The 25,996-nt window shown below is 36.1% G+C and overlaps 1 protein-coding gene across 1 annotated transcript in view; it reads left to right on the top strand.

Moving 5' to 3' along the window:
- DMGDH (dimethylglycine dehydrogenase) overlaps positions 1-25,474 on the top strand; it is a 39,777-nt gene extending 14,303 nt beyond the window's left edge. Inside the window, exons 6-16 of the mRNA XM_030968976.1 lie at positions 1,305-1,553; positions 2,781-2,979; positions 6,262-6,431; positions 6,596-6,749; positions 7,646-7,811; positions 10,265-10,395; positions 12,092-12,309; positions 13,195-13,352; positions 14,558-14,617; positions 23,862-23,996; positions 24,716-25,474. Of these exons, the coding sequence (XP_030824836.1) occupies positions 1,305-1,553; positions 2,781-2,979; positions 6,262-6,431; positions 6,596-6,749; positions 7,646-7,811; positions 10,265-10,395; positions 12,092-12,309; positions 13,195-13,352; positions 14,558-14,617; positions 23,862-23,996; positions 24,716-24,931 (1,856 nt within the window). The 3' untranslated portion in view covers positions 24,932-25,474. The remainder of the gene's footprint in view (positions 1-1,304; positions 1,554-2,780; positions 2,980-6,261; positions 6,432-6,595; positions 6,750-7,645; positions 7,812-10,264; positions 10,396-12,091; positions 12,310-13,194; positions 13,353-14,557; positions 14,618-23,861; positions 23,997-24,715) is intronic.
- Positions 25,475-25,996: the final 522 nt, after the last annotated feature.

Genomic DNA, 25,996 nt, shown 5'->3' with positions numbered 1-25,996 from the left:
AGGCACAGGCATGGTTGTGACAGAGCTGTAAACAGGCACACAATCAAACCAGCTCAGACAGGTTCTGAAGGACCTGAGCTGACCTGGAATGGGACTCCTGTGCCCATGGGTATGGGTGGACGTCCCAGGTGAAGCTATTCAAGCTCATTTATGCCTTTTGGTGTCCTTGGGGCACTGGGAAATTTTGACCAGGTCTTGGAGAGTATGGAATTGAAGAGAGAGGTAGGAGAATTTGGTTAAGACAAGTAAACAGCAGAAAGGAAGAAAAGCTGCACATTAAGCTGTGCAGCATGAAGTGTATGTCCCAGGACAAGGGACAGCTGTGTTAGGTAGAAAATCTTGCTGGAGATATTTTATCTTAAGCAGTTTGGTTACACAGGAGCCAGGCTGACTTGCCTTCTTTTGCTTGGTGCCATATGGCACACAGCCTTATATTTGGAAGGCCCTGCCACCTCTTCATTGTCTTTCATTTTGTCTTCCTCCAACCCTCATTCCCAAGCTCCCCTGAAACTCTTATTTCATTGGATTTTCCCCTTTCATTCCCACTCTTGAGACCTCTGGTCCTTGATATAAAAGTCAGGAGACTAGGGCTGAGGGATATTCAAAGCAGCTTAGAGCAGCTGGCGTTCCAGTCAGTTGTACCTGTCTGGTTCCCAAGTCTGTTCTGTTCCAGCCTCACAGCAGATGTGAGAGCCATGATGCAGAGCCCAAACTAGTGTTTTGCAGTTAAGTGGTTTCCACTCCTTCATTCTGACACAGATACTTCACTAAGTGACTGTGCCTTACCAATTTAACCTTAACACAGGAGAATTAGGTCTTTTCTGACTTCTCTCTCATGGTATGCATGAAGGATCTTGAGCCAGCTTCAGAGGCTCATTTGGTTGATAGTAAGGGGCTTGGTTGACACTTCTAATGTGAGTTAATTTATTCTGGATTTTAAGTGTCTCTAACTTTGCTAGGAGTACACTGCAGACCTACTTTACTGAAATAAGCCATGGGGTTTCTGGAACCATTAACTAAATTCTCTTCTGAACTTTTAGAAGTCTAATTTATAATTTACTAGTTATATTTTGATATGTGCATACTATAATAATATATGATAGTATAATTAGGAAAAAAGGACATGGAATTATGGAAGGAAAAATATACTAGTAATATGAAAAATAAAGTGAAAATTAGAAGTATGGGGGAAAAGTCACACATAAAAGCGCAGTGTGTACTGCAAATATTTTACTGTCATTTTCCATTCACTGAAATGAATGTTTGAATATTTCTATTTTGGTTTTGTTTTTTTTCTTCTCTAGGCTTCTGGGCCCGTGACATAGGCAAGATGATTGGCCTGCAGCACCCTCTAATACCTGTTCATCATCAGTATGTTGTAACATCAACCATCCCTGAAGTGAAAGCCCTAAAAACAGAATTGCCTGTGATCCGTGACTTAGAAGGATCATACTATCTAAGGCAAGAAAGGGATGGTCTTTTGTTTGGTCCATACGAAAGTGAGGAGAAAATGAAGCTCCAGGAGTCATGGGTAACAAATGGAGTCCCACCAGGTGACTAAAACCAGTAAATCTTTAAACATAATAAGCACTAGCACACATTTTAATGTGCATAAATCCCAGGCTGTCATGCTGCTTTATGTGACAGAGAATACAAAATATTTGCAATGCATTATTGTAATGCAAAAATTTTTTCAGGGAATAGTTATAACTCTAGTGATAAAAGATAGCAGAAATACAAATGTAATGTAAGAAAAGCCTGCTACAATGTAGTCTTACCCTACTTCCTGAAAAGGTTCTTGTGTGTTTAAATTAGAGGCAGTCACCAAATCTGCGCTATATAGCCTTTTTTGCCTGAATAGAAATTTTTCTTACCATTTTCTCCAGCATGCTGACAGGGGCCCTGGATATTTATTGATACCCCGGAGATAATGTGATTGTCAAATAGGAACAGCAAAGGAATGTCTTAGACAAAATGCTGTGCTTGGATATAAGTGCAAGAGAGCTGTAGATATGTATAGAATACAAAAATGTCCTATGTCATACAGCTGCTTACTAAAAACCATTATAAATTGTTGTGTTGTATCTAGGCTCCAGCTTTCCATTCACTTCCAGACAAAAAGTTATACAAAATCATTAGTATTGCTGTTTTAAAAAACACAGTATTTCCTAAGGAGGGGCAGTTAAGATGGTTCAGTTTTGGATAGCCCTGTCACGGCTTCTGGATCTTACTGTCTCCAGTAGCATCAAGTGCCTCTACATAATGATGTTCAGCCGTGCTTAGAGTCCAGGCTGAGGGGTGAAATGTACCCAGAAATTTGTATGATTTCATGGAAAACATAAGCAGATACAGGAAGTACCTTTTTTCACCTCTTCAAATTATTGGCATATTGAGAAAAATAAGTCAGTCTTATTAATGTAGAAGAAAGTTTCTGTGTGTCTTCAGTTCCTTTCTACTTCATTGTTGAATTTGCATGACCTTAGGGTTAAACAAATATGTATAAAGGATAGTATAATTGCTGTGACAAATAAACTTGGTCCTGCAGGTAACTAGGTTTTTATGCATGCCATTTTTCCTATGTAGGATGGCAAAGGCTTGAACATATGTACTGATTATTATCATAACTTTTATCAAAACTTTTATATATAGATAGCTGTATTGATATAGATAGCTCTATTGTATAGATACCTATATTTATATATAGATAGTATAGCTGTATTGAAAATGTATGTGCTCTCTCTTAAATAAGTATATATAATAAGAGTCAATTACTTGTGCAGGATTTGGAAAAGAACTTTTTGAGTCTGATTTAGACAGAATAATGGAGCATATTGAGGCTGCCATGGAAATGGTCCCTGTTTTGAGAAAAGCGGACATCGTAAACACTATTTCAGGTCCTATCACCTATTCTCCAGATATTCTTCCTATGGTGGGACCACATCAGGGTGTCAGAAATTATTGGGTAGCTATTGGTTTCGGGTGAGTAAGTTCTTTGTGACAATTTTTGTCTATGATATTGTTAAAATGGTAGTCAGCTCAAGCTTTGTGCATTTTTATGGACTTGGTAGTTGTTTTGCACATATTTTGTTTTAAAATGTAATTGTAAATAATCTTAATAACCACAACCTCTATAATGTAAGATCATCCTTTTCTCTTATTTCTTTACTCTCAGTAATTTTTTGTTTCCTCCTTTTATTCTGGATGCCAATACCTGTGACACTTTATGAAGCAACAAAAAATAGTAGTACTTCATACTATTTGTTAGCAATTTAAAGTCACAAAAATACTGGGTTTAAAAGTATACTTTCCAGTTAATTTTATTTCTTGCTTTGAATTGCACTGTATTTTTCAGTTGTTGGTTGTATGTAGATCTGGTTTCACTGAAGTTGGACAAAAATGAATGTGCACTATACAGCTCTGTGTGAAGAGCTGAAGGCCTATTAAATAGAAGACATTCCAGTACAGTGTGTGACTGACTGCTCTAGGGATACAAATCCAGTGTTTCTGACTGATGAAAGTGGAGCTGAAAAATTACATTGCTGGATATTGGAGGAAATCAATTAAAGAGGGCAGTGCAACAATAGAAATATATGGTTTACTGGTGTTATTCTCCCACCCGTTATGGTGTTTTTCTTGAATGTGATTTACATCTTATTTATTATGGCTGCCCTTGAGCAAGTGTTAAAACACCACATCTCTTTAGTTGTCTTAGTTTGACCATTGATTCAATAGAATAGAATGAACCAAATACAGTTCCAAGCAGATCTTATTGAACACATTCTGTTTACATTGTTTTTCCAATTGCCTAATTTGCTGTTCAAAATCCAGCTCAGCTTTTTCCAGGTTTCTTTCATTCCAAACCAAACAAACCCTCTGATCATAAGATAAGGCAGTATCACTAACGTGCTTTCTGAGGCTCTCAAAAGAGCTTGGTAATTTTGCAATGATTAATTGTGAAAGGTATTCACCTTTGCTGCTTGGATTTAAAAAAAAATAATGTTATCTTTCAGTAACATTTGCAGAACTTATAGTTACAAAAGCGGTTTGCCTAGACCTTGTTCACCAAAACGACTGTTTAAGTTCACTACTCTGTGGCCAGACTTTGGAACATGCTTTCTTTGTTGTTGTCAATGGGAGCAGAATCAAATTCCATATGTAAAAAATTGAAGACTAGTGTTACATGCTTAATTTTGTTTAAACAATTTGTTTCAGGAGTTTGATTGATCTCAAAATGTTTAGACATGGGTTACAGTTATGTGGCTGTCAGATTACTTTGTCTGCTTTTCAGGGACTTTTGACTCTGTTCTATGCTTCTGGGTCACTGCAGTGGTTCTACCAGTGTTGTAATTTTTTGTGTGCATTAGCAAATCCTTATCTTGTAGTCAACTAGCAGGGACATTGTGACAGAGGACTTGGTGCTTTTAGATTAGAGGATTTTTATTATCTAAAATTAGCAGCTTCCTAGGCATTTTAACATGCAAAGAAGTTAAGTATAGTTAGCAGAGCTTGTAGCACTATTTATTATTAAGGTTGCTCAATGCTTCCCATTTTTAGTTACTTAAAGTTGTGAAAATATTAACAAGAGTAGTTTAAGGATTTTATTCAGAAAAATTTAATTCAAAGCAGTGAAACCATTCCATAACCTGGGACGAAAACACTAGAAAAGGTACCACAGTGTGCAGAGACTCAGATTTCCTAGGAATAGGAATGGAGTGACTTGAAAGTGGGTGAGACACAGCACCTCATAAGTAAGACGCAAGAATGTGACAGGTACAATGGGGAGTTAATCTGTCAGGGATTGGAAGGAGGTGAAAAACTGGAGAAAAATAGTTCATGTTCATGAAGGAAATTTTGTCTGAATCATAAGGCTGAGATTCCTACACTGTACCACTCTTCATAGCTACTTGTAAAAATCCTACCCCTGAAATATATATTTCATTCTTGTGCAGCAGAATTCTGTGGTTGCATTTGCACAATCAGCTCCCTCTTATCTAAGATGAAGAGGGATTTGGGCACCCTGTGTAATGTAAAATCTCTGATAATGTAGGCCCAGCTAAGAGGACCAAAATCAATGAGTTGCACAGTCAGTGCTGCAAAACTGCAAAATGCAGTCCAGTTGCAGTGCTGTACCTGTAGTAGTAGGGCAGCCTCCTCTGCACTGCTTTGTTCCTGGGCTTGCCCTGCCATCAGCTCAGCAGTCTTCAGCTGAAGCTAAAGGTCTTCATTGTGTTTGGTCTGTCACCACTCACAATCTCTTTTCTCCTCTCCTTTGCTTTTGACTGCAGTGAATGGCACAGGAAGACTTAAACTGCCTAAGATTTCATCTGGAGCTGTACTTGAAGACATCATAAGCTTTCATGGCACCAAAGCTTGTACCCATGAATAACTAAGAGTTGCTTAATTGAGTTAGCATCAGCAACAGCTAACTCTTCTGTAGTGGCAGTTTATAAGCACTCATCCTTCCTGCATCCACTGCAGTGATAGAAGTTTCTGCTGAGTCTGAAGATTTGTGCTGAACTGCACTGTACTGACTGTAGTTGGCAAAATTATTTAGTGTACTCAGTTTTTTTATGTTTCTATTTTATTTAGATAAATAAGTAAATAATGGATAAGATACTATATCAAATTCATATCATTGCTATTATGGATTCATTCTTCTTGTGCATATGCATTAGAATGAAATGATTACTTCTTTCTTTTCTTCTTGGTGAAGCCCTTGCCTATTTTAATTGAAGACATAGAATTCAGATTGCAAAGTTAATGACGAGCAATTTAAGTTGGTTTTAGCTTCATTATTTTGTATGAGTGTCTGTGGTTTGCTGCATGTTAATCTAAACTTAATTTGGGACAGACTTACTGTTTATTCAAGGATTTTTCTTTTGTGCTTATGGGAGCATTTTGCAAACAACTAAGAATTAATTTAGGCATGTTCTAGATGGAAGGTTATTTTGGCAATTTCTTTGAAGACATGGTGGTATTAAAAGGTATTAAAAAAATTTAAATCATTTGGCATTAATGATTATTTGTCATTAAACTGCAGCTGCTGTACATTACCAATGACATTCTACAGTGGGGCTGTAGAAATATCCATTAATATGGAATTTAATTTCTGAAAAGAGAACAAAACAGAACAAATTAAAAAAAAAGAGGGAAAAATTCAAAATACTTTGGGGGTTGTGTTAGTAGTATATGTTAGTACTGATTTTAAAAAGCAAAATGTGAAATACTTGGCGCTGCAGGACATTTTTTCCTGTTTTTAAGGTATGGCATTATACATGCTGGTGGCATGGGAAAGTACCTCAGTGACTGGATCCTTGAGGGGGAACCTCCATTTGACCTGATAGAAGTAGATCCAAACCGCTATGGAAAGTGGACCACCACGGAATACACAGCAGCCAAAGCAAGAGAATCTTATGGCTTTAATAACATTGGTAAGAAGATATTTTTTAAATACATTTATATCCTAAAGATGGATTCCACCAAAGCCTGTATCTAGATATCTCTGCTTATAGATGTGTTTTCTATCTTGCATCATGATCTTAGCATGCCATAGTTTTTGGTGATTTTGGTTTGGTTTTTTCTTCCTTCCCTCTAGTTGGTTACCCTAAAGAAGAAAGATTTGCTGGCAGACCAACAGAGAGAACTAGTGGGCTGTATGATTTGCTAAAGTCAAAATGTTCAATGGGATTCCATGCAGGATGGGAGCAACCTCATTGGTTCTACAAACCTGGAGATGAGACTGGATACAAGTAAATGAAATATTAATTTTTTTTCTTCCCCTAAAAAATTGTCCTGATAGCAAGCGGCAGTCGATTTAAATTTAATGAGAAGCATATATTTATCATTTATTTCAGCAACAGGTATCTATTAGATTAATTTCTATTCTTAATTTTTCTGTAGTTTAGAATACATTTTATTCTGAAAATGAAGATATTTCAAAACACACAAAAAGGTATCTTGTATCTGTTCTAGGTTTGAGATACCAGAAAGCAACCTAGCTCAAGGAAGAGCTTGGAAAACAACTTGTTCATTATCAATGTGTGTTTTTCTCCATCTCTTAATATTTGATCAGCAGCACAGTATAATATTTTCCTGAAAAATCTCATTCCTGTCTGTATAAGTGTCTGGAGAGGAGAGGCTCTATCTTCTTTGCTTTTTTTTCCCCCCCTTCCCTGTTCTTGCTTACCTAGTTAACCTGCCTACATCAGGAAGTCTCCAGCAAGTAAATATTTTCTGTGGGATATTGGAGTCTAATCTAAATGAGGCTCATAAAGGAATAAAGAGACACATTTTGCTGTTCAGAAGTAAAGCCTTCAACACCTCAAACTTAAATAAATGATACATCAACAAAGTATGCTGTAAATTTACTCATGACAGCCCACTACTTATTCTAACATTTGAACAGTTCACAGTTTATTATACAAAGTGGTTGATATAATATCAACCCATATCTTTCTGTGTTGTTAAAGGATTTTAATTATCAAGCTGTGTTAGACTGAGGAAAATATTGGGTAAGCTAGCTACAACTAGGAAAGTCAATCTTTTTTGGATGATTATTAAACTGAAAAAAAGGAAGACTACATTTTGCTGCAAAGACCACAAAATTTCTAAATTGTGTTTTATGTGTCTAAATGCTCTGTTTCAGACCCAGTTTTCGGCGCACAAATTGGTTTGACCCTGTGGGTCGTGAGTACAAACAGGTTATGGAAAAAGTTGGTGTGATTGACCTGTCACCATTTGGCAAGTTTAAAGTAAAAGGCACAGATTCTGTTAAACTGCTTGATCATCTATTTGCAAATGTTGTTCCGAAGGTAAATGGGACAGTGGTAACTGTTGTAATGTACAACTTAGACAAGCTCTGTTTCAGATATGAAAATGAACCATAATATTATAATAATATTTCTTGGATACCAAATACACAGATCCTTTGGAGAAGTTTCTGTGTCAGATGTACTGCTCTCAGTTAAAAGCATGCAAATGGAGTTTATACTAGACTAGCCCCACACAGAAGTACCTTTTGGCAGAGATCATTGAATCAGAATGAATGAGGCTGGAAGGGACCTCTGGATATCATCTTGTCCAACCCCCTGTTGGACAAACATCACCTGGAGCTCATTGCCTAGGAGTATGTTCGGATGGCTTTTGGGTTAACTGGGCAACTGGCTCCTGTGCTTAGCCACTTTATAGTAAAAAAAATTTTCCTTATGTCGACAGACAGCCTCAAATCAGTTTCAAATCTTTTTCAGAAAAATGCAAGTGAATCCTACCTGGAATTTTTTTTACAGTAGAATAGCTTGGCAGCTGCCTGCCTAAAATTATGCTTTAAGGTGGCAGCTTGAGCAGCAGAGCAGAGCAGTGGAAGGGGCTCTTGCCTGACCACAGTTGAATGAGTTCCCAATGGAGAAGTTTTGTCTTTTTTTTTCAGATGAAACCCATTGTTTTCCTTTTCTCATACTTACTCTGCTTCACACCCGGCTGCCTGGTGCAGGCAGGGTTGCAAATACTCAGGAGATTCCACTTCACCTCACATGTATCATTTCTTCTCAAGTGTGGCTCTTCACAGATCCTGAGAGTATGATCCTGCGCTCAAAAATGGCATGCTGTGACAAACTACCCAGATTTTTATTCTTGGTCTTCAGGTTTTGGTCCTGAGTCCTTTTTATTTCCTACTTTGTCAAACATTCTTATGTAGTGTCTTTAACTTTAGAGATACACCTCCATCAAGCAGATTGTTCCTTTCTGAATTGACCCTGCAGTTGCAGGATAACCTGGGTTAGTAATTTCAGCAGAGAATTTCATTAAGTATTTGCAGTAGGTTTCAGTTTTTGTTGCTTCAGACACCAAAGGGAGAAAACACAGGAAAACAGCAAGTATGCTGAGACTATAGTTTTGAAGATAGATAAGCTCTTCTGAAAGGTTAAAGTCAACTCAGTGGGAAGGCACAAGATTGATATCCTAGGAGAAAAAAGAGCTTGAATTTCCATCTAGTTATATTTTTTACTCTATTAGCTTTGTGATAACAATTTGAATTGAAAGTTTCAGTCTAGCTTGGGGTAGAGGCAGGGTAACTGAGTCATCAGTGGGCATGGATTATTCTCGCTGAATATGTGAATGTGTGGTAAAGGGAAATCAAGATTAAACAAGAAATTATGAGAACAAACCAAATGCTTTTTACGGAGTTTAATCAGCAATGCTAAGGGAAAGTTAGGTGGCAAAGCAGAAGGTACAGTTTATGAGTCCACTTCAAAATCCAGCATTCACAGCTGTTGTTATTTAAGCTGCCTGATTTTTAGCCCCATTCATGCTTGTCTCTATCATAAAATAATCCAGTGGAGTTACCAGAGATATATTTGTATTGCAATTGGATTGAGAGTGACCAGCATCAGGTCCTGAAAATTCAACTGTATGCCTCTAATATGCCAAAAACTAAACCTAACTATAACTATGGCAGAATTAATTGATGTAATAAAGCCTGAAAAATAATCTTAATATCTGAAATATATTTTTCCTTGCTTGGTTCATTGTATAGAATTTGGTTGCTGCCTGGGTTATTGACAAGTTTCAGTGAAAGCAGAATGATTAAAGCAGAGAGATTAAATTCTGCCTCTGGAACCAGGCCAGCACAACAGCTATGGCATATTCACATTTCTGTTTCTAAGGATGATATATGTATGAACATGTATGTGTTTTATGGTCACTGCTAAGTAACTGTTACTTGAAATTCTGACTCTAGGGATTGAGTTTCTATACGGAATCTGATTCAAATGTGCAGACATATAGATTCATAGTCAGCAGCTACAGAAAGAAAAACATTCATAAATTAGGGCCACAAAAGCATAAACCAGCTCAGTATTTCTCTCTTTATAGTAAGGGGAAAGGCATGTTATTCTCTTGAGATCTAAAACCTTATTCACAAGATTGAAAAAGAATATTCATGTTAATTACATGGAGAATTTTTTATTTGGATGAAACAAATGTAGCTTAAGAATGCCTTGTGTAATGCATAATTAGAAAATATTTATAACGGTCTTGATTTAACTTATTTTAAAAATTTCCATTTTTTCTATAAAAGAAAAACTGAAGTTTCTACCCTAAAGCTTGAGATTGGACAGCTGTATCTCTCTCTACTCCTATTAAGGCATAGCAGAGCAAACATTAAAAAATGTTTTTTTCAAATGAAGATAAATAACCATATGTTTAATGATGTTTAAGAATTCGAAGGTTTTATTTTGCATTCTTAATAATCACAAATTTTACTCTCTAGGTGGGTTCCACAAATATAAGCCATATGTTAACACCAAGAGGAAAAGTTTATGCTGAGCTAACTGTCTCTCAAGTGTATCCTGGAGAGTTCATGCTTGTGACTGGGTCAGGGTCAGAACTCCATGATCTGAGGTTAGTGTATTTTTTTATGCAGTAAATGCATAGTTCTATACAGTCACATTAGTACAGAAAAATTTTTACTAAGTTCCAAATTCTCAATTATTACTTAACAAAATTTTCACAAAGTTCTTGAGAATTCTACTTATTTATTGATTTTAGTTTCTTAGAAACTTGGTTAACTTGAATTCTGAAGTATAAGCAGTTGGATATTGGATTATTGCTGATGTAAAAAGATGGAGAACTTGCTAACAGTTATGTAATATGCTTTATTGGAGGTAGTTCTTGTTTTGTTGTTGAATCTGTTTGTCTTTGGTATTGCATGATGTAACCCAGCATGGCTGTTCCTTTCTAGTGTGTTCTCTTACGCAAAAAAGAAAATTGGCTCTTAACAGGAATGACCCCAGAGGCACTGACCTGGCCCAGACAGATAGGCAGTGCAGTCTTCTTGATGCTGTGGTGGTGTCTTCTGCTTTGGGCTCTTTTCACAAAGTGAAAAGAAAGAAGAGAGGAGAGGGGAGGGGAGAGGGGAGAGGGAAGAAGGGAGAGGGGAGGAGATGAGGGGAGAGGGGAGGAGAGGAGAAGAAAGAAAAAAAAAAAGAAAAAAAAAAGAAAAAGAAAAAGAAAAAGGAAAAAGAAAAGAAAAGAAAAGAAAAGAAAAGAAAAGAAAAGAAAAGAAAAGAAAAAGAAAAGAAAAGAAAAGAAAAGAAAAGAAAAGAAAAGAAAAGAAAAGAAAAGAAAAGAAAAGAAAAGAAAAGAAAAGAAAAGAAAAGAAAAGAAAAGAAAAGAAAAGAAAAGAAAAGAAAAGAAAAGAAAAGAAAGCAGTTGCAGGATGACTTCACTAAATTACTTCTCATAGATGAGCATTGGAATTGATATTTCTAGTGCTCTTACTGGAGGTTGCTGGCAAGTCAGTCAATCAAAATGAATCAACACATTAAAGACAGAAATTCACTACCCTAACAGGCAAAGAATAGTGTACTGTTTCATAACAGCCCCACAGGAATCAGTAGGAGCACTGGCACATTCAGAAACCAAATGGCAGAGCCAGATCTAATGTATTTAATTCTACATATTTTCTGAGTCCCATTTGTTACTTGCCTAGGCCTGAAATCCTACAGTACTGCTTAAAAATGTAGTACTCCATAAGATTTTTAAATATACCCGTTTTATTTATTGTCTGAGCGTCCTGAAAGATAATTTGCAGCTGTTGCTTTTTATTAAATCCTAACTGAATTTCCTGCCAATACTTTGAATGCTCTATTCAGGAAGCAACAAACCTGCTTGTACATTTCTGTTGTCACAGATATTTATTTATAGATTTCTTATGTTCATAGTGTTTATTCCTTACTCTTCCTGTATGTTAACATTTTACTAACACATACTGGATCCAAGCCCAAATCTGTTGTCGTTGCAGGAGATCACTTCTTTCTCTTATCTTGAAAACACTGTTCTACCCCTTTGAATGCTGTTCTTTCCTGGCTCTATCACAGATCCCTGTGTTCCTATGTGTCTCACCAGAAAACTCTGTTTGACCTCAACCGATGGATTTGTCTATCTAATGTAGCACATATTTGGTTGGTTTTGAGAGTGGGGGACTGGGACCTGCTGGGGAAATGAACACTAACAAAAAACAACACCTAGTAAAATCTTCTAAAGTTCAGGTTTTTTTCATAGGAAGTGTAACATCAGTGTTATGTTTTATATACAGATGGATAGAAGACAAAATAACAAGAGGTGGATACAAGGTTGAAATAGAAAACATGACAGATGAGATGGGAGTACTTAGTGTAGCAGGTCCATATGCACGACAGGTCCTCCAGAAGTTGACGAATGAAGACCTAAGTGATGCTTCATTTAAATTTCTCCAGTGTAGACATCTGAAACTTTCCAATATTGCTGTTACTGCCATTAGGATATCTTACACAGGTAAGCAATGGAAAAAAACATACACTTAAGAAAAGAGACAATGAATAAAATAATAAATGTCACTAAAATTATATTGAAAACTAAGTCTTCTCCTGTATTCATGAGAAGTAGGTTTGCTGCATCTTACAGGTAAGTGTGGGAGGCGTCATGGTACATTGATTTTCAAATGGGATATGGTCAGGGTCTGTGCTGAGTTTTCCAAGACCTTTTTCTCTAGAAATACCCTATAGTGTAAATATTTATTTTGCAGAACAAAAGGCCAGTTCTGATAACCTCTTTGGTATTTGCTTCAAAACCAACGTCAAGAACTTTTTTTGGATTACCGTATATTAGTGTCTGTAATGTGCCTTGAAAATGTGATGCTATAGTGCTTAGTATTTGGCTTTCCCAGTTACTTGTTTTTTTCCTTTTTACATCAATTTTGAGTGTAATAGACTGAGCTGAGAGCATTCTGAAGCAGCTGCAATCCTTGCAATTCATATTCTCTTTCTGTTGTGTTAAATATGCTAAATACGCTAAATACACTCATTCTTATTTACACTCAGTTACATTTGCTGTTCGCTTGCCAAGTCATCCTCTGTTCATAATGTCCTTAATTTATCCTTGCGACTTGGTTACATGACCTTTCCTTATCAGTTATTTTGGTAGTTTTTTTACCCACAGTTTTCAGTTAACAGTTCAAATTTGAATAATAGTACCACTGCTTAAGATGTAGGTCACAAATCCTGGTAGTTTTTGCTGGGAATTAGCCTTGCTATATGATAGCACTGACCCTGGGGTGTGAATTAACACTAACTGCATTGATCCTTACTTTTGACCAAGGACAGGAGTGTATTTATTAGGATAGCTGAGATGATTAAAATAATAATTTTTTTTGGGTAACAGGTGAATTGGGCTGGGAGCTCTACCATAGAAAAGAAGATTCTGTACCTCTTTACAGTGCAATCATGGAAGCTGGGCAAAAAGACGGAATTGATGACTTTGGAACATATGCTCTAAATGCTTTGAGGCTGGAAAAGGGTTTCCGAGCCTGGGGAGCAGAGGTCAGGAATTATAACTTCTTCATTATTCTTTCTGGAAGTTTGGGTTTGTTTGGGGTTTTTTTGTGGTTTTTTTTTTAATTTTGTTTTCTTTTGGTTTGTTTGGGTTTTTTTTTGTTTTGTTTTTGTTTTTTTTTTTGTTGGTATGGCTTAGTTTGGTTTAGTTTTTGGTTTTTTTTTTTTTGTGGGGTGAGAGGTATTGTGTTGGTGGGGATTTTTAATTTTATTTTTTTATTTTGTTATGACTATGCAGTTTTTAGTCAGTTAGCACAGCTGTTATTTGTACCATTTTCTCCATTTAGCATGAGAAGAAAACTTTCCTCAAGCAGGAAAAGCTGCTTTCTTACTGGTGATTTTCTAAATAAAAACAGTGGGTGTACTCCATTGCACTGCTGGCAAAGAAACACTTATTTTGATTCATGGATGGTTTTCCTCTTGTGTATAACAAAATTATGAGCTCTAGTGTTTTAAAATTAAAAGTTTGTCTGACAGGTACTCAAAATGTTTTATTTCTCTAACAACTATGTCATGAGAAGCAAATTTTTTTTGCTTCATAATGTATTTGGAGTTTTTTGTTTCCCATTACCTTGTTCCTGCAGAATTTGCTCACTTATAATCAAGAGCTACTCAAAGGGCCTAGAGAATTTGGGATAAATCAGTATACTTTCATTTCACCTTACAGTTTTCCTTTGGAAATGAAAGAACTCAAGAGGTTGAAATTGTGGGAATTTAGGCATCCTTTTGGTTTGCCCTGTGCTAGTTATTTTCATTCTTTCTTCAAGAGCTTCCTAAGAAATTATTCCCCCTACACCTAATGGGAAGGTGGTGACTGAAATTGGTTTTGTGTTTTATTTCCCTCACTGGCTAAGCCACTCTGCTGTGTTGCAAATGGTGTGCATACCTCAGTTACTCAGTTTTCTGAGGTTCCATTCTGCTTGGATGGAAAATCCTGTTTCTTTCTGAAAAGTGTTTACTTTGCATATGGAAACTTAGATGACTGGTTTACACATCTATATGTCATATTAGGTGTGTTAATTGATACCTTATCTGAATCCCATGCTGGAAGTTTGCAGTGTATTCAGACAGAAGCTGTGCGTGCACAGTGTGTAAGACTTTGGCATAGGAGTAAATAGAAGGATGTATAGAATGAATAATGCCCAATATGACGGTCTGTAATGTATGGATGGTGAATTTATATCTTTTAACAGATGAACTGTGACACTAATCCCTTAGAAGCTGGACTGGAGTATTTTGTAAAGCTAAACAAGGTATGTCTTACTATTTTCAAAATGTCCTATTATGTCCAAGATTATTCCTTAGGTGTTTGAACATGAAAAATGCCATTACATGGAAAATAAAATACATTTAGTAAATTGATCACTATAATTATAATTACTTTACAAGTAGCAACTTGTTTAAAAAATCTTCCCCATGTTCCTTGCTATCAAAATTATACGTTAGATCAGAAATTTGTAAATATTAAATGTTGTCTACATGAAAAATAACCCTTTGTGATTTATTTTCAGAGGGAAATTTTAGTCATGTACTTTTGTAACTATATAGTGTGTGTATCCACACACACAGACACACACACACACAGACACATACACAGAGACACACACACACATACATATATATATAAAAATAAATAAACATATACATATATATACACACACACAGAAGTTTAACAAGCCTGTTCATATTGTGATAATATTCTACCTATTCATTCTTGTTGAAGCAGGTATCTCTAGAATTTTTCTCCCTGGCTACTACTCTGCTACAACAATTACTGAAAAAAGTATATTTTTAGAACTGCTAGGGACAACTGACAACAATAAGTTAAATATTAGATAAATTAGTACACTGGTTAAAAGAATAACTAGTTGCTCATGGAATTTCTGAAGACGTCCTCTGCTCATAACTTGTTTTCACCTGATTTGAAGGTTAGAGAATTAAGCTAGTTGAATTTAACTGTGCAGTAAAAAAGAAAATATGTTGTTCGAATTCCTCTAATTAGCAACCTCGCTTTTTTATTAATATTTTAGCAATTCAAATTCTATTTTAGTCTAATAGATACAAAAAAAATCTTGTCATTCTCTTTCCTGGTCCAAATGAATCACAAAACAAATGTTTAAACTCTGTCAAATAGAGGACCTTTTCATGAAATCTGGTGAAATCACATCCTGTGCAGATCTAAAGCCATCTGCTTCTATCAGTTACTGCACCGACTCAAACATTAGTTTCCTGCACAATAGATCTGAAGTTTCTAACATGAAAAATCTGGTCCTAGAGATTGCAAGTGAGGTGTCCTAAATGAGGGGCTATTTATGACTTAATCTGTTGCTTCAAATAATTTGTAAATTAAAGTATATAAATTTACAGTATATAAATATAAATACAGTATATAATATAAAGTATATATATTTTTCTTCTTTCAGGAAGAAAAAATGTTTGCAAAACATTTAATCTTGACAATGATGCAATGTGTTATAGCAACAAGCTGTTATTATTTATGCTCCCTTTATGCCTGAAAATGTAATAAATAGATAATAAATGGTCCTTGATATTTTTGCCCTGTTATATGGAGGCACTGTAGAACTGATAAGAAGAATCCCAAACTTTAAGTTACACCTCTAAATAAAAATAAATCTTAAACTTTGCGCAGGAAAGAATGTTAAACATAAAAGGATGCTTTTATATTTATGAGACAATTTCACTGAACATAACAGAACAAGCCCAGGAAGGTGTTTTTCCTCTCATTGTTGAACCTCTCTATAGAACGTAAAGTTCTTCAACCTATGCAGGATTGAGGCAGGGTGTTCCCAAGGATGTAAATGGCAGTTCCTACATGTTACAGATAGTTACAGCTCTCTCCACTGGGTAGTATAATTTTGCCTTAATCTGAGGAAGTGACGCGTGCAAGGGAAATACAGAATTGTTTAGGATTAAGTTGCATTTAAAAATCAAGGCCTTTCCATCTAGAGGAGAGATTAGTAGAACTGAAGGGAAGGCAATAAAAAAATGTGACTTTTACTTGTTTTTCTTTCCACTTTCTTTTGATACATCTGTATGTTTTCTTTTTTTTTTCCCTTTCCTTTACTTTAAGTAAGAAAGCAGCCATAAGCAGGGAAAGCTGTTGGAAAGCTGTTGCTTGCCAAGATACCCGTGTGGATCATAGGAAGGCATTAAAGTGCAAGAAGCACTTGATTTTTTAGTTGCTCTGCAGACTCTGCATGGTTGAAATGCAGGGTTGGAGAAGTTCTCCAGAGCAGGTACTCACATTGTAGATAAATGGGCATGAATGAATGTCCCACAGAAATGCAGTGTGTCAGCCTGAAACATCTGCCAGTTTTGCTGAACTAATGCGAAAAAGGAAATAATCAATGTTTTTTTATTGACTTAAATGAGGGCAGTTGTGACTATATGTTGACACTTCAGAGGTACCTGTGCTAATTCAGCTATTGGAAGCACTCATGAAATGCAGTGTGAGATTATTTACTCTGCTTCTTGGCAGTTTGAGTCCCAGTTCCATGCCTCTGGTTTTGTTGCACATTTGGCATAGCAGAGATCTCACCATTCTTTACAGGCAGCTGAGAGTCAACACAAGCCAAACACTATTTTGTACCTATTTCTATTGTTGCAGAAACATTCCCCTCAAAAAAGGGTAAATGAGATAAAAATTACAAGCAACGGATAATTAAATACTTCTTTTTGACATTTTGGCCTGTTCAGCTCCTCACAAAGATTATTCCTTTAAGCATGCGCCCCCAGATGGGGATAGTGCTGATTTCTGTGTAAATTAGAACCAAAAGACTCTTCAGTTAATAACTGGAGTGCTTCTTACTGTGCAACAAGCAGCTGAAATACTCACAAAACAGTTGCAAAAAGACTTCAGCATAAGCGAATCTTGAATGGTATGTCATGGAAAATGAAAACAGCTTCTTAACAGATTAAAATGATGAAGAGCCAGATGCCAGTGAAGATAATGTGTTCAAAAAGAATTTTAATTTCTACAATTTAATTTCTACAAAAGGACAGTCATATATCTGGGCAACATATATGAAGAGATTCCTCATAAAATCCTCATGGACTCTGTGTTTAGGAAGTTTAGTATGCATCATCTTCATGTACATACGGACTAGTAATTTTTTTTTTGTCATGAATAATAGGAAAAACTCTTCAAAGCTGAAGCTGACTTTCTTTAGTATCTCACAGGGTATTAAATTATAACATGGCAATAAGTAAACCCATTTCCACAGTGTTTCTGTGGCAACTTTCATTTTGTCAGTAACTCTGAGGCTTTGTTCTAGGTGGTTTCCTCTAGAGTCTGCTTGATAATCCCTGTTTCACTAATGTTAGTGTTAATTGCTTCCTTGCACAGATGAGCAGGATGGGCTGCAATTTAACTAAAGTGGAGGGAAAATAACAAAATCAATTTATAATTTAGAGTATAAAATGCTTTCACAATTTTGCAACAAAATTCTGTCTAGATTAGGAATGGTTTAGGGATTTTTTCAATACCTGTTGTCTTTCTATTGGCTGTTCAATTGCATTTAGTAAGTTAGTTGGATAGTTGTTAGATAGCCTCATCTCATTAATTAAGCACTCTGCTACAAAATATTTAGTAGAGTCCTAATGTTAGTCACTGTGCCAGGAAATACACAGAATATCTTTAAGGAAGACAATCTGCAATTCTTTTTGATCCATATCCAAGAACACTGTTCCATACATCTGCACTTGCTCAATCTTTGAGTACTCAAAGATATCACCTCTGAATGCTTAGAATAGCCTTTTTTTTTTTTTTTCCTGACTGTAATGGACCAGAAATCCCTATGAAACTTGATGTTAGAATGAAAAACCTTCATACCAGCTCAGGGAAATTAATTCTTTCAGAAGGAATTTTCTGAGTTCCAAGTCCGCAGTTGGCTGTTGGTGTGTTTGTGCCTGTGTTGCTGTATCCAAGACTGCCATCTCCTGGTCACGCTCGCTGCAGAGCTTGGGAAGGGAGTTCAGTAGATGAAGGAAACCCTTTGGAACTCTGCTCTAGTGTGCTCTTATAAGTCAGGATCTGAGTGCTTAACTCATATTTTGTCTGTTTCCACTAGGAGAAACTACTGTTTCCCAAGGCATTGTTTCTTTGCCTCAGCCCTCTTTATTTACTGGGGCAGGTTTTTTGTTCTTAATTCCAAACTTCTTTCCCGATTTTTCTATATCCAGAATCTCTTATTTTTTCTTATGTCTATTCTACCAAGGCTTTTTTTCTTTTTTTTTCCCCCTTTGTATTACCTACCTAAAACCTTCTCCTTTGATTCTTGCTTTTTTCCATGTCTGCTTATCACTAATTGCATTTCATCTCCTCCATCCCTGCTCAGTGGCTGCCTGAATGTCATTGTCAAAGCACATCTCTCAGGCTACAAGTGCTACCTCTTTTTCCCACTTAGACATTTGGTGGTTTTTACTATTACATCTGTTAGACACATGAGTATTTAATTGCTTTGGTATGCATTATGAATAGAAGTTTTGTCACACCCCTCAGATTCATATTGGTAAGTGAATGATAAGTTCCAGTCCTGGAGTATTGACCTATCCTCCAACACAACAATATGTAAGATGTTATCTCTCAGGAAACAAGGATGAGCTGTTCTAAGGATGTGCCTCCACCCTTTTATTCCTTTGATAGCAGGCTTAGATTTAAAGTTTTATTCCCTCCTTTTTCTAGTCATTTGTTTTTCTCCTGGCCACTTACCAAAACTGCCCCTCAGTTGTTTCTGTCCAGCTCGTGTTCCCATGGTCCTGGTGTGGAACAGGAATTCTTGCAGCTCCCCCTGATTGTCATTGTCTGTCCTTGCTTCACTTTTCCAGCTTGCATCCTTTTTGTTCTGAGAGGAATGACTACAATAGTGCTCACCGACTTCACCTCATAACCTGGAATAGGATTGTGTTCCATGCCAGCTTTACTCCACACAAGAAAGGAAAGAGGAGGAAGAAAAAAGAGCAGAGGCTTTACTGAAGAAGGGCTAAGGAGCTGGGGGACAGGAAAAAGGAGTGATAGATAGGAAATTTGAGATGGGGCATGGTACTTCTTTCCCCTCCCCCTCCTTTCAATCCCCATTTATTATGCCTATAATCTGTTAAGTGTACTTTCCTACCTAAGTCTTGTCCCCATTCAAATTGAATTTCAGGAGTGAGTAGAACTGTATTCTGTCATTACATCCTTTGGTGTCCAGAGGGTCAGAAAACAGAGAACTTATTCTATAAATTTATACAGGTTAGGAAACATGTTAGAAAGAATCTGCAGAGATTTTGTTATCTGTATAAAATGCACCTCTAGGTGACTCCCTGTGTGTTTCTTTGGCCATTGAAATGAATAAGCACGACTTAGATGGGGATTTTTAGCCAAAATAATTCACTAATTCATCAGTTATTTCTATTGTATCAACAACTTCCTAGAGCTGACCGCATACAAGAAGAGCTTAGGTGGATTGAGTGAAAGATGCACGGGTGCAGGTCCCATACATACAGAGTGGCCACCTTCCTTAAAAATTTTTTGCTTGGTGTAAATTGTAGCTTTGATTCACCACAGAAAAAGAAACTTTTCAAATATTTGCTCTCTGAGAAGAAAAATTGTCTTCATTTATCAGGCTGGTGAAGCAGATATTATTTGGAGTGTTACCCCGAAATAATTAAAGAGCATCTAGCTATGAAAAATTTCATAATCCTGTATAGAGGCTGCCTCCAGAGTGTTGTAACATTATGGTTATAGTAGATGACAGCAGCTGTTGGTGCTGCCTTACTCTGTTGGGTCACTTTGTGTTCATAATTTGGCTCTATGCCCACAGTCCTAAATGGTATTCTGAATAAATTACAGTAGTTCCTTGTTGAGAGAGTTGTATATCTTTGCTGCAAGTAACTGTTGAACAGATATAGCATATTTATTTTTAGACACTTCAATTAATTCTGATAAACTGCACAGACCGAGAAACATGGAAAAAAAAGTTTTTGAAAGGCTTATAGATAATTTCTATTCCTTTGCGTCCCTTAAACTAGAAGAGGTTTTAGCAGAGGATTAGAATTAGGATTGGGCATTGAAAGCCAGGTACATTTGAAACACAGTAAATTAAACTTCTCAAGCTACCTCACTGTGCATAAAAAAATCGCCTCGGTTATTGTCTTGTGAAATCTTTCTAAAAGACAGTGGGTTTATCTTGTGCTATCAAACACATGGCAACTAACACAAAATAAAAGCCTGATAAGAAGGATAAGGCAAATATACAGTGTGTTAACAGATGAACTAATCAGTGGTATCCCTTTAGCTGCATGCTATTTTAAAAATTTGGCTGATTTGTCTTTGTGGTATGATTTTTCATTCTAATTTTATCTAAACTTATCTAACACACAAATTAAAAGGAAAAGCTCATCTTTTTATCTGGTGAACTGCACTCAAATTAAATGAAGCTAGATACTGTCTTTATCTTTGGTGTCTAAGTGTTTTTATTTTATGTTAAAACCATTACATCTGCCAAAGCTTAATGCTTTGGGAATTTGTACCAAAGTAATGGAAAGTCTTCTCTATTTTATAGCTTTTTAGGACTGTCTTTAATTAGTACAAAGATTTTGCACTGCTCCTAGACATTACATATTTTTTTTAAACTCTGACAGCAAAGAGCAGCTTTAAATTTGATATTTCTTCAAGGCTGGAATTGTTCAGTGTTTTCATTTGTTTATTTTTCTTCTGTTTTGTTGGTTTTGGGAGATTTTATATTCATTTATTGGATTATACTGGTTTAAATAAGATTTTTTTTTGCATTATATTTTGTATGACAAGATAAAGCAAATAGAAGCAGTATGAAAACTAACTATTTTTCTCCTAGGAAGAGGAAGCATTTTTTACCAAAAATAGCCAGACTGAGGTTGAATGCATCAGCTTCCAAATTCTGTTTTGATTGGAATGAACAATCCTATGACACATACACTTAAAAAGCAAAAATGAATAATGGTGGGAATACATGAGTGTGAAATTGCCATGGGTACCCAAGAACTGTAAAAGAAGTAAACTGAAACAGTTGAGTTCCTATAGTTGGAATTTAAGAATGTGCTTTATATATTTAAAAGTGCATATAGACTGGCAGTCGTGCATTATATATGCACATGTGTTTTCACACATTTTTATGCATATTCATATAGTGTTCAAGTATGTATGCATGTATGCATCTGCTTATGTATTTATACATGTAGATACACCCATTTTTGTAGTGTCTGTGTATATATGAGAGGTGTGTATTTTGTAGAGTTTGAATTCTAGGTTACATCCTGGTTATTTTTCCAAGCTATCATTCTAAAGAGACTGGAATATTCTTAACCTTCAATGAACAGAAAATGGCAAAGAACAAGCCCTTTACATTAAATCCTCCATGTGCATCTTCAGTTAGCATTATAGCTATATAGTGGTTCATTCCAGGTGGCCAAAAGCTTGGCCCAGTTAAAATGAATTCGGAAAGGATTTAATTTTGTATCTGCAAGCAACAGGCAAAAAATGATCCATGCTTAGGTAGATTCTAAAGCCTGCTAGCTGCTTGTTCTAGTGGTATACCTAGGGCATATAACATTGCATTTGAATACCTTGCATTTAGTTCCACAGTTACATTCCATGTGACTAAATACCTGATATTACATTAGCATGAATAGGAAAGAATTTATTCAATGCTAAGTATCTCTGTAGACTGTTTACTTCTTGGTATTTCTCTTTGTTATGCAAAGCATTTTAGTCTGTGAGCCATGCTATGGTATACAGTCTTATTTGCATTTCTAGTTGTAGGTGTTTCCTATAGTTGCACCTACCATGTAGCAGAAGAGTGAGAAGGAACTACCAGTAGCTGGTTATTCCCTGGTGTTAGATCTTTGGTTTATATTTTGCAGTTGCATCTTGACATTATATTCCAAAATGAATCCTCACAGTCTTTTTTCTGATCTGAGCTGTATTTCATGCTTTTTCTCCCCCAAAGGGTGTCAGCTCTGATCTTTATGTGCAGTATCTGCTTTATCCCCAGTTGAATCACCTTGGTTTTCAGACTAACTGCTCCTTAACTGGTTCATAGCTTTTTTTCACAACTGCTTACAGATCCTAGCCTTTCATAGTGCAAAAACTCTTCATCACTGAAATAATTTCTTCTGAGCCTACACATGGATTTATATGGACCTCAAGAAATACAAGAACACTGAACTAACTGTATAATATCTATTCCACGTACATGTTGCTTGTAATTCTGACAGTGCAATAATTCTATACTGAAATTAAAGAGCATTACCAGAAATAGTATTTTTGAAGACTTCAACAGTATTTCTTTTTCCTTAAACACTCCTCAAATTAACATAATTCCTTCTTCAGACCTAAGGTCAACTGCCTTAAAATGGCTTTCACTGCTAGTGATGCAAAGGCTCAAAAGCTAGAGGACTTTGTAACTGCTGTTATATTTCTGCTCACGGGGACGTTTGTGCGTATTTAGCAATTTAGTTTGAATACAATCAATTTATTCTGATCTATGCCATAGGAGAAAAAATGGACATCATGAAGAATTTCTTAATGGAAAGGGTTGTTAAGCATTGGAAAGGCCTGTCCAGAGAGGTGGTAGAGTCACCATCCCTGGAGATATTCAAGAAACAACTGGACATGACACTTTATGCTATGCTGTAGTTAACAAGGCAGTCATTGGTGAAAGATTGCACTCAATGAGCTTAGAGGCCCCTTCCTACCTAAATGTTCCTGTGATAGAATCAGCTCAATGTGATAAGATACAGTAAATACTGTCCTATATACCCTTGAGGGTTCTGAAACTTGCCAATTACTACCTCCACACTAGTCACTCATTTGTGCAGTCTTCTTCTGGAAATATGAGAAACTGCCTGTATCTCTCTAAGCAGACTGAAAAAGGGAACTCCAGACAATAGCAGTATTCTTTACAAAAGATGCTGCATTATCTGATAAAATGGTAGATACGGAAACAAAATGTACCTACCTTAAAACAAGGATAAGGAGTAAACTGCCAGCTGTGCAGCCTGGCAGAGACATCAAAGTGGAATACTGGCAGGCTACTGTCATAAATTGATGATGGCTTCAAAAGGAAGCGTGTTGACAGAGCAAGGCCCAGACTTTAGGATCTGGGTATTGGAATTCACTTCTTCTCATAGACACTGAAATGATGTACAGTCTTCTGGCTTACAGCCTTAACTGGGCAGTTAGTCTTTACCACAGCTCACTTTGTATGTGTTTCCAATACATTGGAATTATGGATATTAAAGGCTGAGATCTAGGAGAATGAATACACAGAATAAAGTTACCGAGATTTAATGTACCAGTATAAAAATACCAAGATACAAGATATACTATCTGCTAAAGATTTGATTTCATCTATATTTCATACAGAATACTTATGTGATGCGCAATAACATTAAGATACATTTAAATATTGGAGAACCCAAATAAACATATATTATCATTATTTTGTATTTTTTCAGGCAGCAGACTTTACAGGAAAACAAGCACTGAAGCAGATTAAAGAAAAGGGGCTTAAACGACGACTGGTATATCTCACCCTGGAAACAGATAATGTTGATCCAGAGGGAAATGAAAGTGTGTGGCACAATGGCAAGGCAAGGACTATAGTTCATGTTGCAAAAAATCAGTCTTAATTCTCCATGAACAGAATCTTTGTGTTTCAAGTGTGAATGCTATTTTACTGGCACAGAACAATTTGAAGCTATGATAAACACACTAATCTTCAAGCAAGAAGACTAAATACCTACAGAGGAGATGTGAAATGCTGTCAAGCCACTGAAACTAGGGTTGGAACAGACTAATGTATTGTCATCCATTCTCTTCTTCTGCAAGTTCACTGCTGTTTTAAGAAAACACTTTTGCTACTCAAAAGAAATTAAACAGCAAAGTTTGGGGCTCCACACTTCAGCACATATTGTGCTGAAATACTCACTAGCAGTTAAATTATTATAGATAATAAACATATGCATTTTTATTGTATGTGTTCCAGTGAAAACTTAATTGAACATAATACGAACAGGGTATTTTTTTAGGAAGCAAAAACTTCCTGGTCTCTGTTGAGAATATTATGAACTGCATAACACACTTGAAACTTGCATGATGTCTGAAGTGTATAAACCAAAATGTGAGATGTCTAGTTGTTTGGGTTCTTGGCTGGGGTTTGTTGGTTTTTTTGTTTGGTTAGTTGGTTGGGTTTTTTTGTTTGGTTGGGTTTTTTCATTGTTGTTTTTGTTATTGTTTTGGTTTTTTTTTTTTCCTTCAGAAAATCCACTACATCTTGAAAATAAATACAATTGGTTTTGGTTTTTTTCAGGTTATTGGCAATACCACATCTGGATGTTTCAGCTATGGAGCTCAGCAGAGTCTAGCTTTTGCATATGTTCCCATGGAACTCAGCAAAGTTGGACAGAAATTGGAAGTTGAACTTTTAGGTAAAAATTATCCAGCAACCATTATACAGGAGCCACTGGTGCTGACTGAACCAACAAGAATGCGCCTTCAAAGAAAGGGTGAAAGTCCCAAAATATAAACACAGATGACAATACAGCAAATTGTGCAGTAGGAAATAGTGCCATTAATATGCATAAAATGAAGAGAATTAAACTACTCACATTTTATAATTACTAAACTCAAGATCTTCATTGCCATACATGAGTGAGAAATTTGATGGCATTACTTCCTAATTCCCTGTATGCGCTGTTCACATTAGAGAGCTGAGCAGAGCTGCTGAGCTGCTGTGTGTTCTGTTTCTCAGCAGCACTTGGGAGCAGAAAGTGGTAGGGAATGAGCACATCATTGATTCAGCTTGCTCTCACATTGGCTGGCAGATCTGCGTTAATCCATATGAGAAATGTGCTCTTGATTCTGTCCAACAGCAAATTCCTCCCCCTCCCTCACACTCTCAGTTCCTCCTTTGCCTGCCCTTGAGGTAAAGTAGCTTATCCTGTCTTTTTTACACATGAATAGCAAGCTTACCATAAAATCATGTCACTAGTTCTACACAGAATGCTTCATAAGGAATTGAAAGACATCCATTAACCATTAAAATAATAAAGGCATTACTAAAGGTAAACTGAACTCTGGGCATTTTTTCTCTGCTTGTCAGCCTGGCAGAAATTCTCATAGAAGACCAAAATCCCATTCCTCTCAATGAAACAGTTATAGGAAGCCCATTCTTCACTATTTTACATAAATAATCTGGCATATTACATGTAATATGCTACAACAAACAGTATATTATTGCTCAGTTTCTGAACAAAACTTAAGTTACATATTTTCTGTATTAAATCTGAACCTCTAGAGAGGCACCAAAGATGGTCAGTTTTTTCTTACTGTTAATTATAGATTGAAGCAACAGTATGAGCCATATATTATTACATAGAAATATTAGCAATGAAAAAATATAGTTAAATTCATAGCAAAGGAGCTTTATGGAGTGTTAAATATTCAATAACCCAAGTAAGCAGCATTGGGATAGTGTGTATGGGAACACACTAACTTAATAAAACACTCATTTGGAATTCAATAATATTCTCAACAATTCTTTTGAAAAACAATGTTAAAATTTCCAACTTAGTAAAGGTGTCCTTTAGGC

The sequence above is a fragment of the Camarhynchus parvulus genome, chromosome Z (genome assembly GCF_901933205.1).
Source record: "Camarhynchus parvulus chromosome Z, STF_HiC, whole genome shotgun sequence".
NCBI classification, from domain to species: Eukaryota; Metazoa; Chordata; class Aves; order Passeriformes; family Thraupidae; genus Camarhynchus; species Camarhynchus parvulus.
This window is presented reverse-complemented; position numbering and strand designations above follow the sequence as displayed.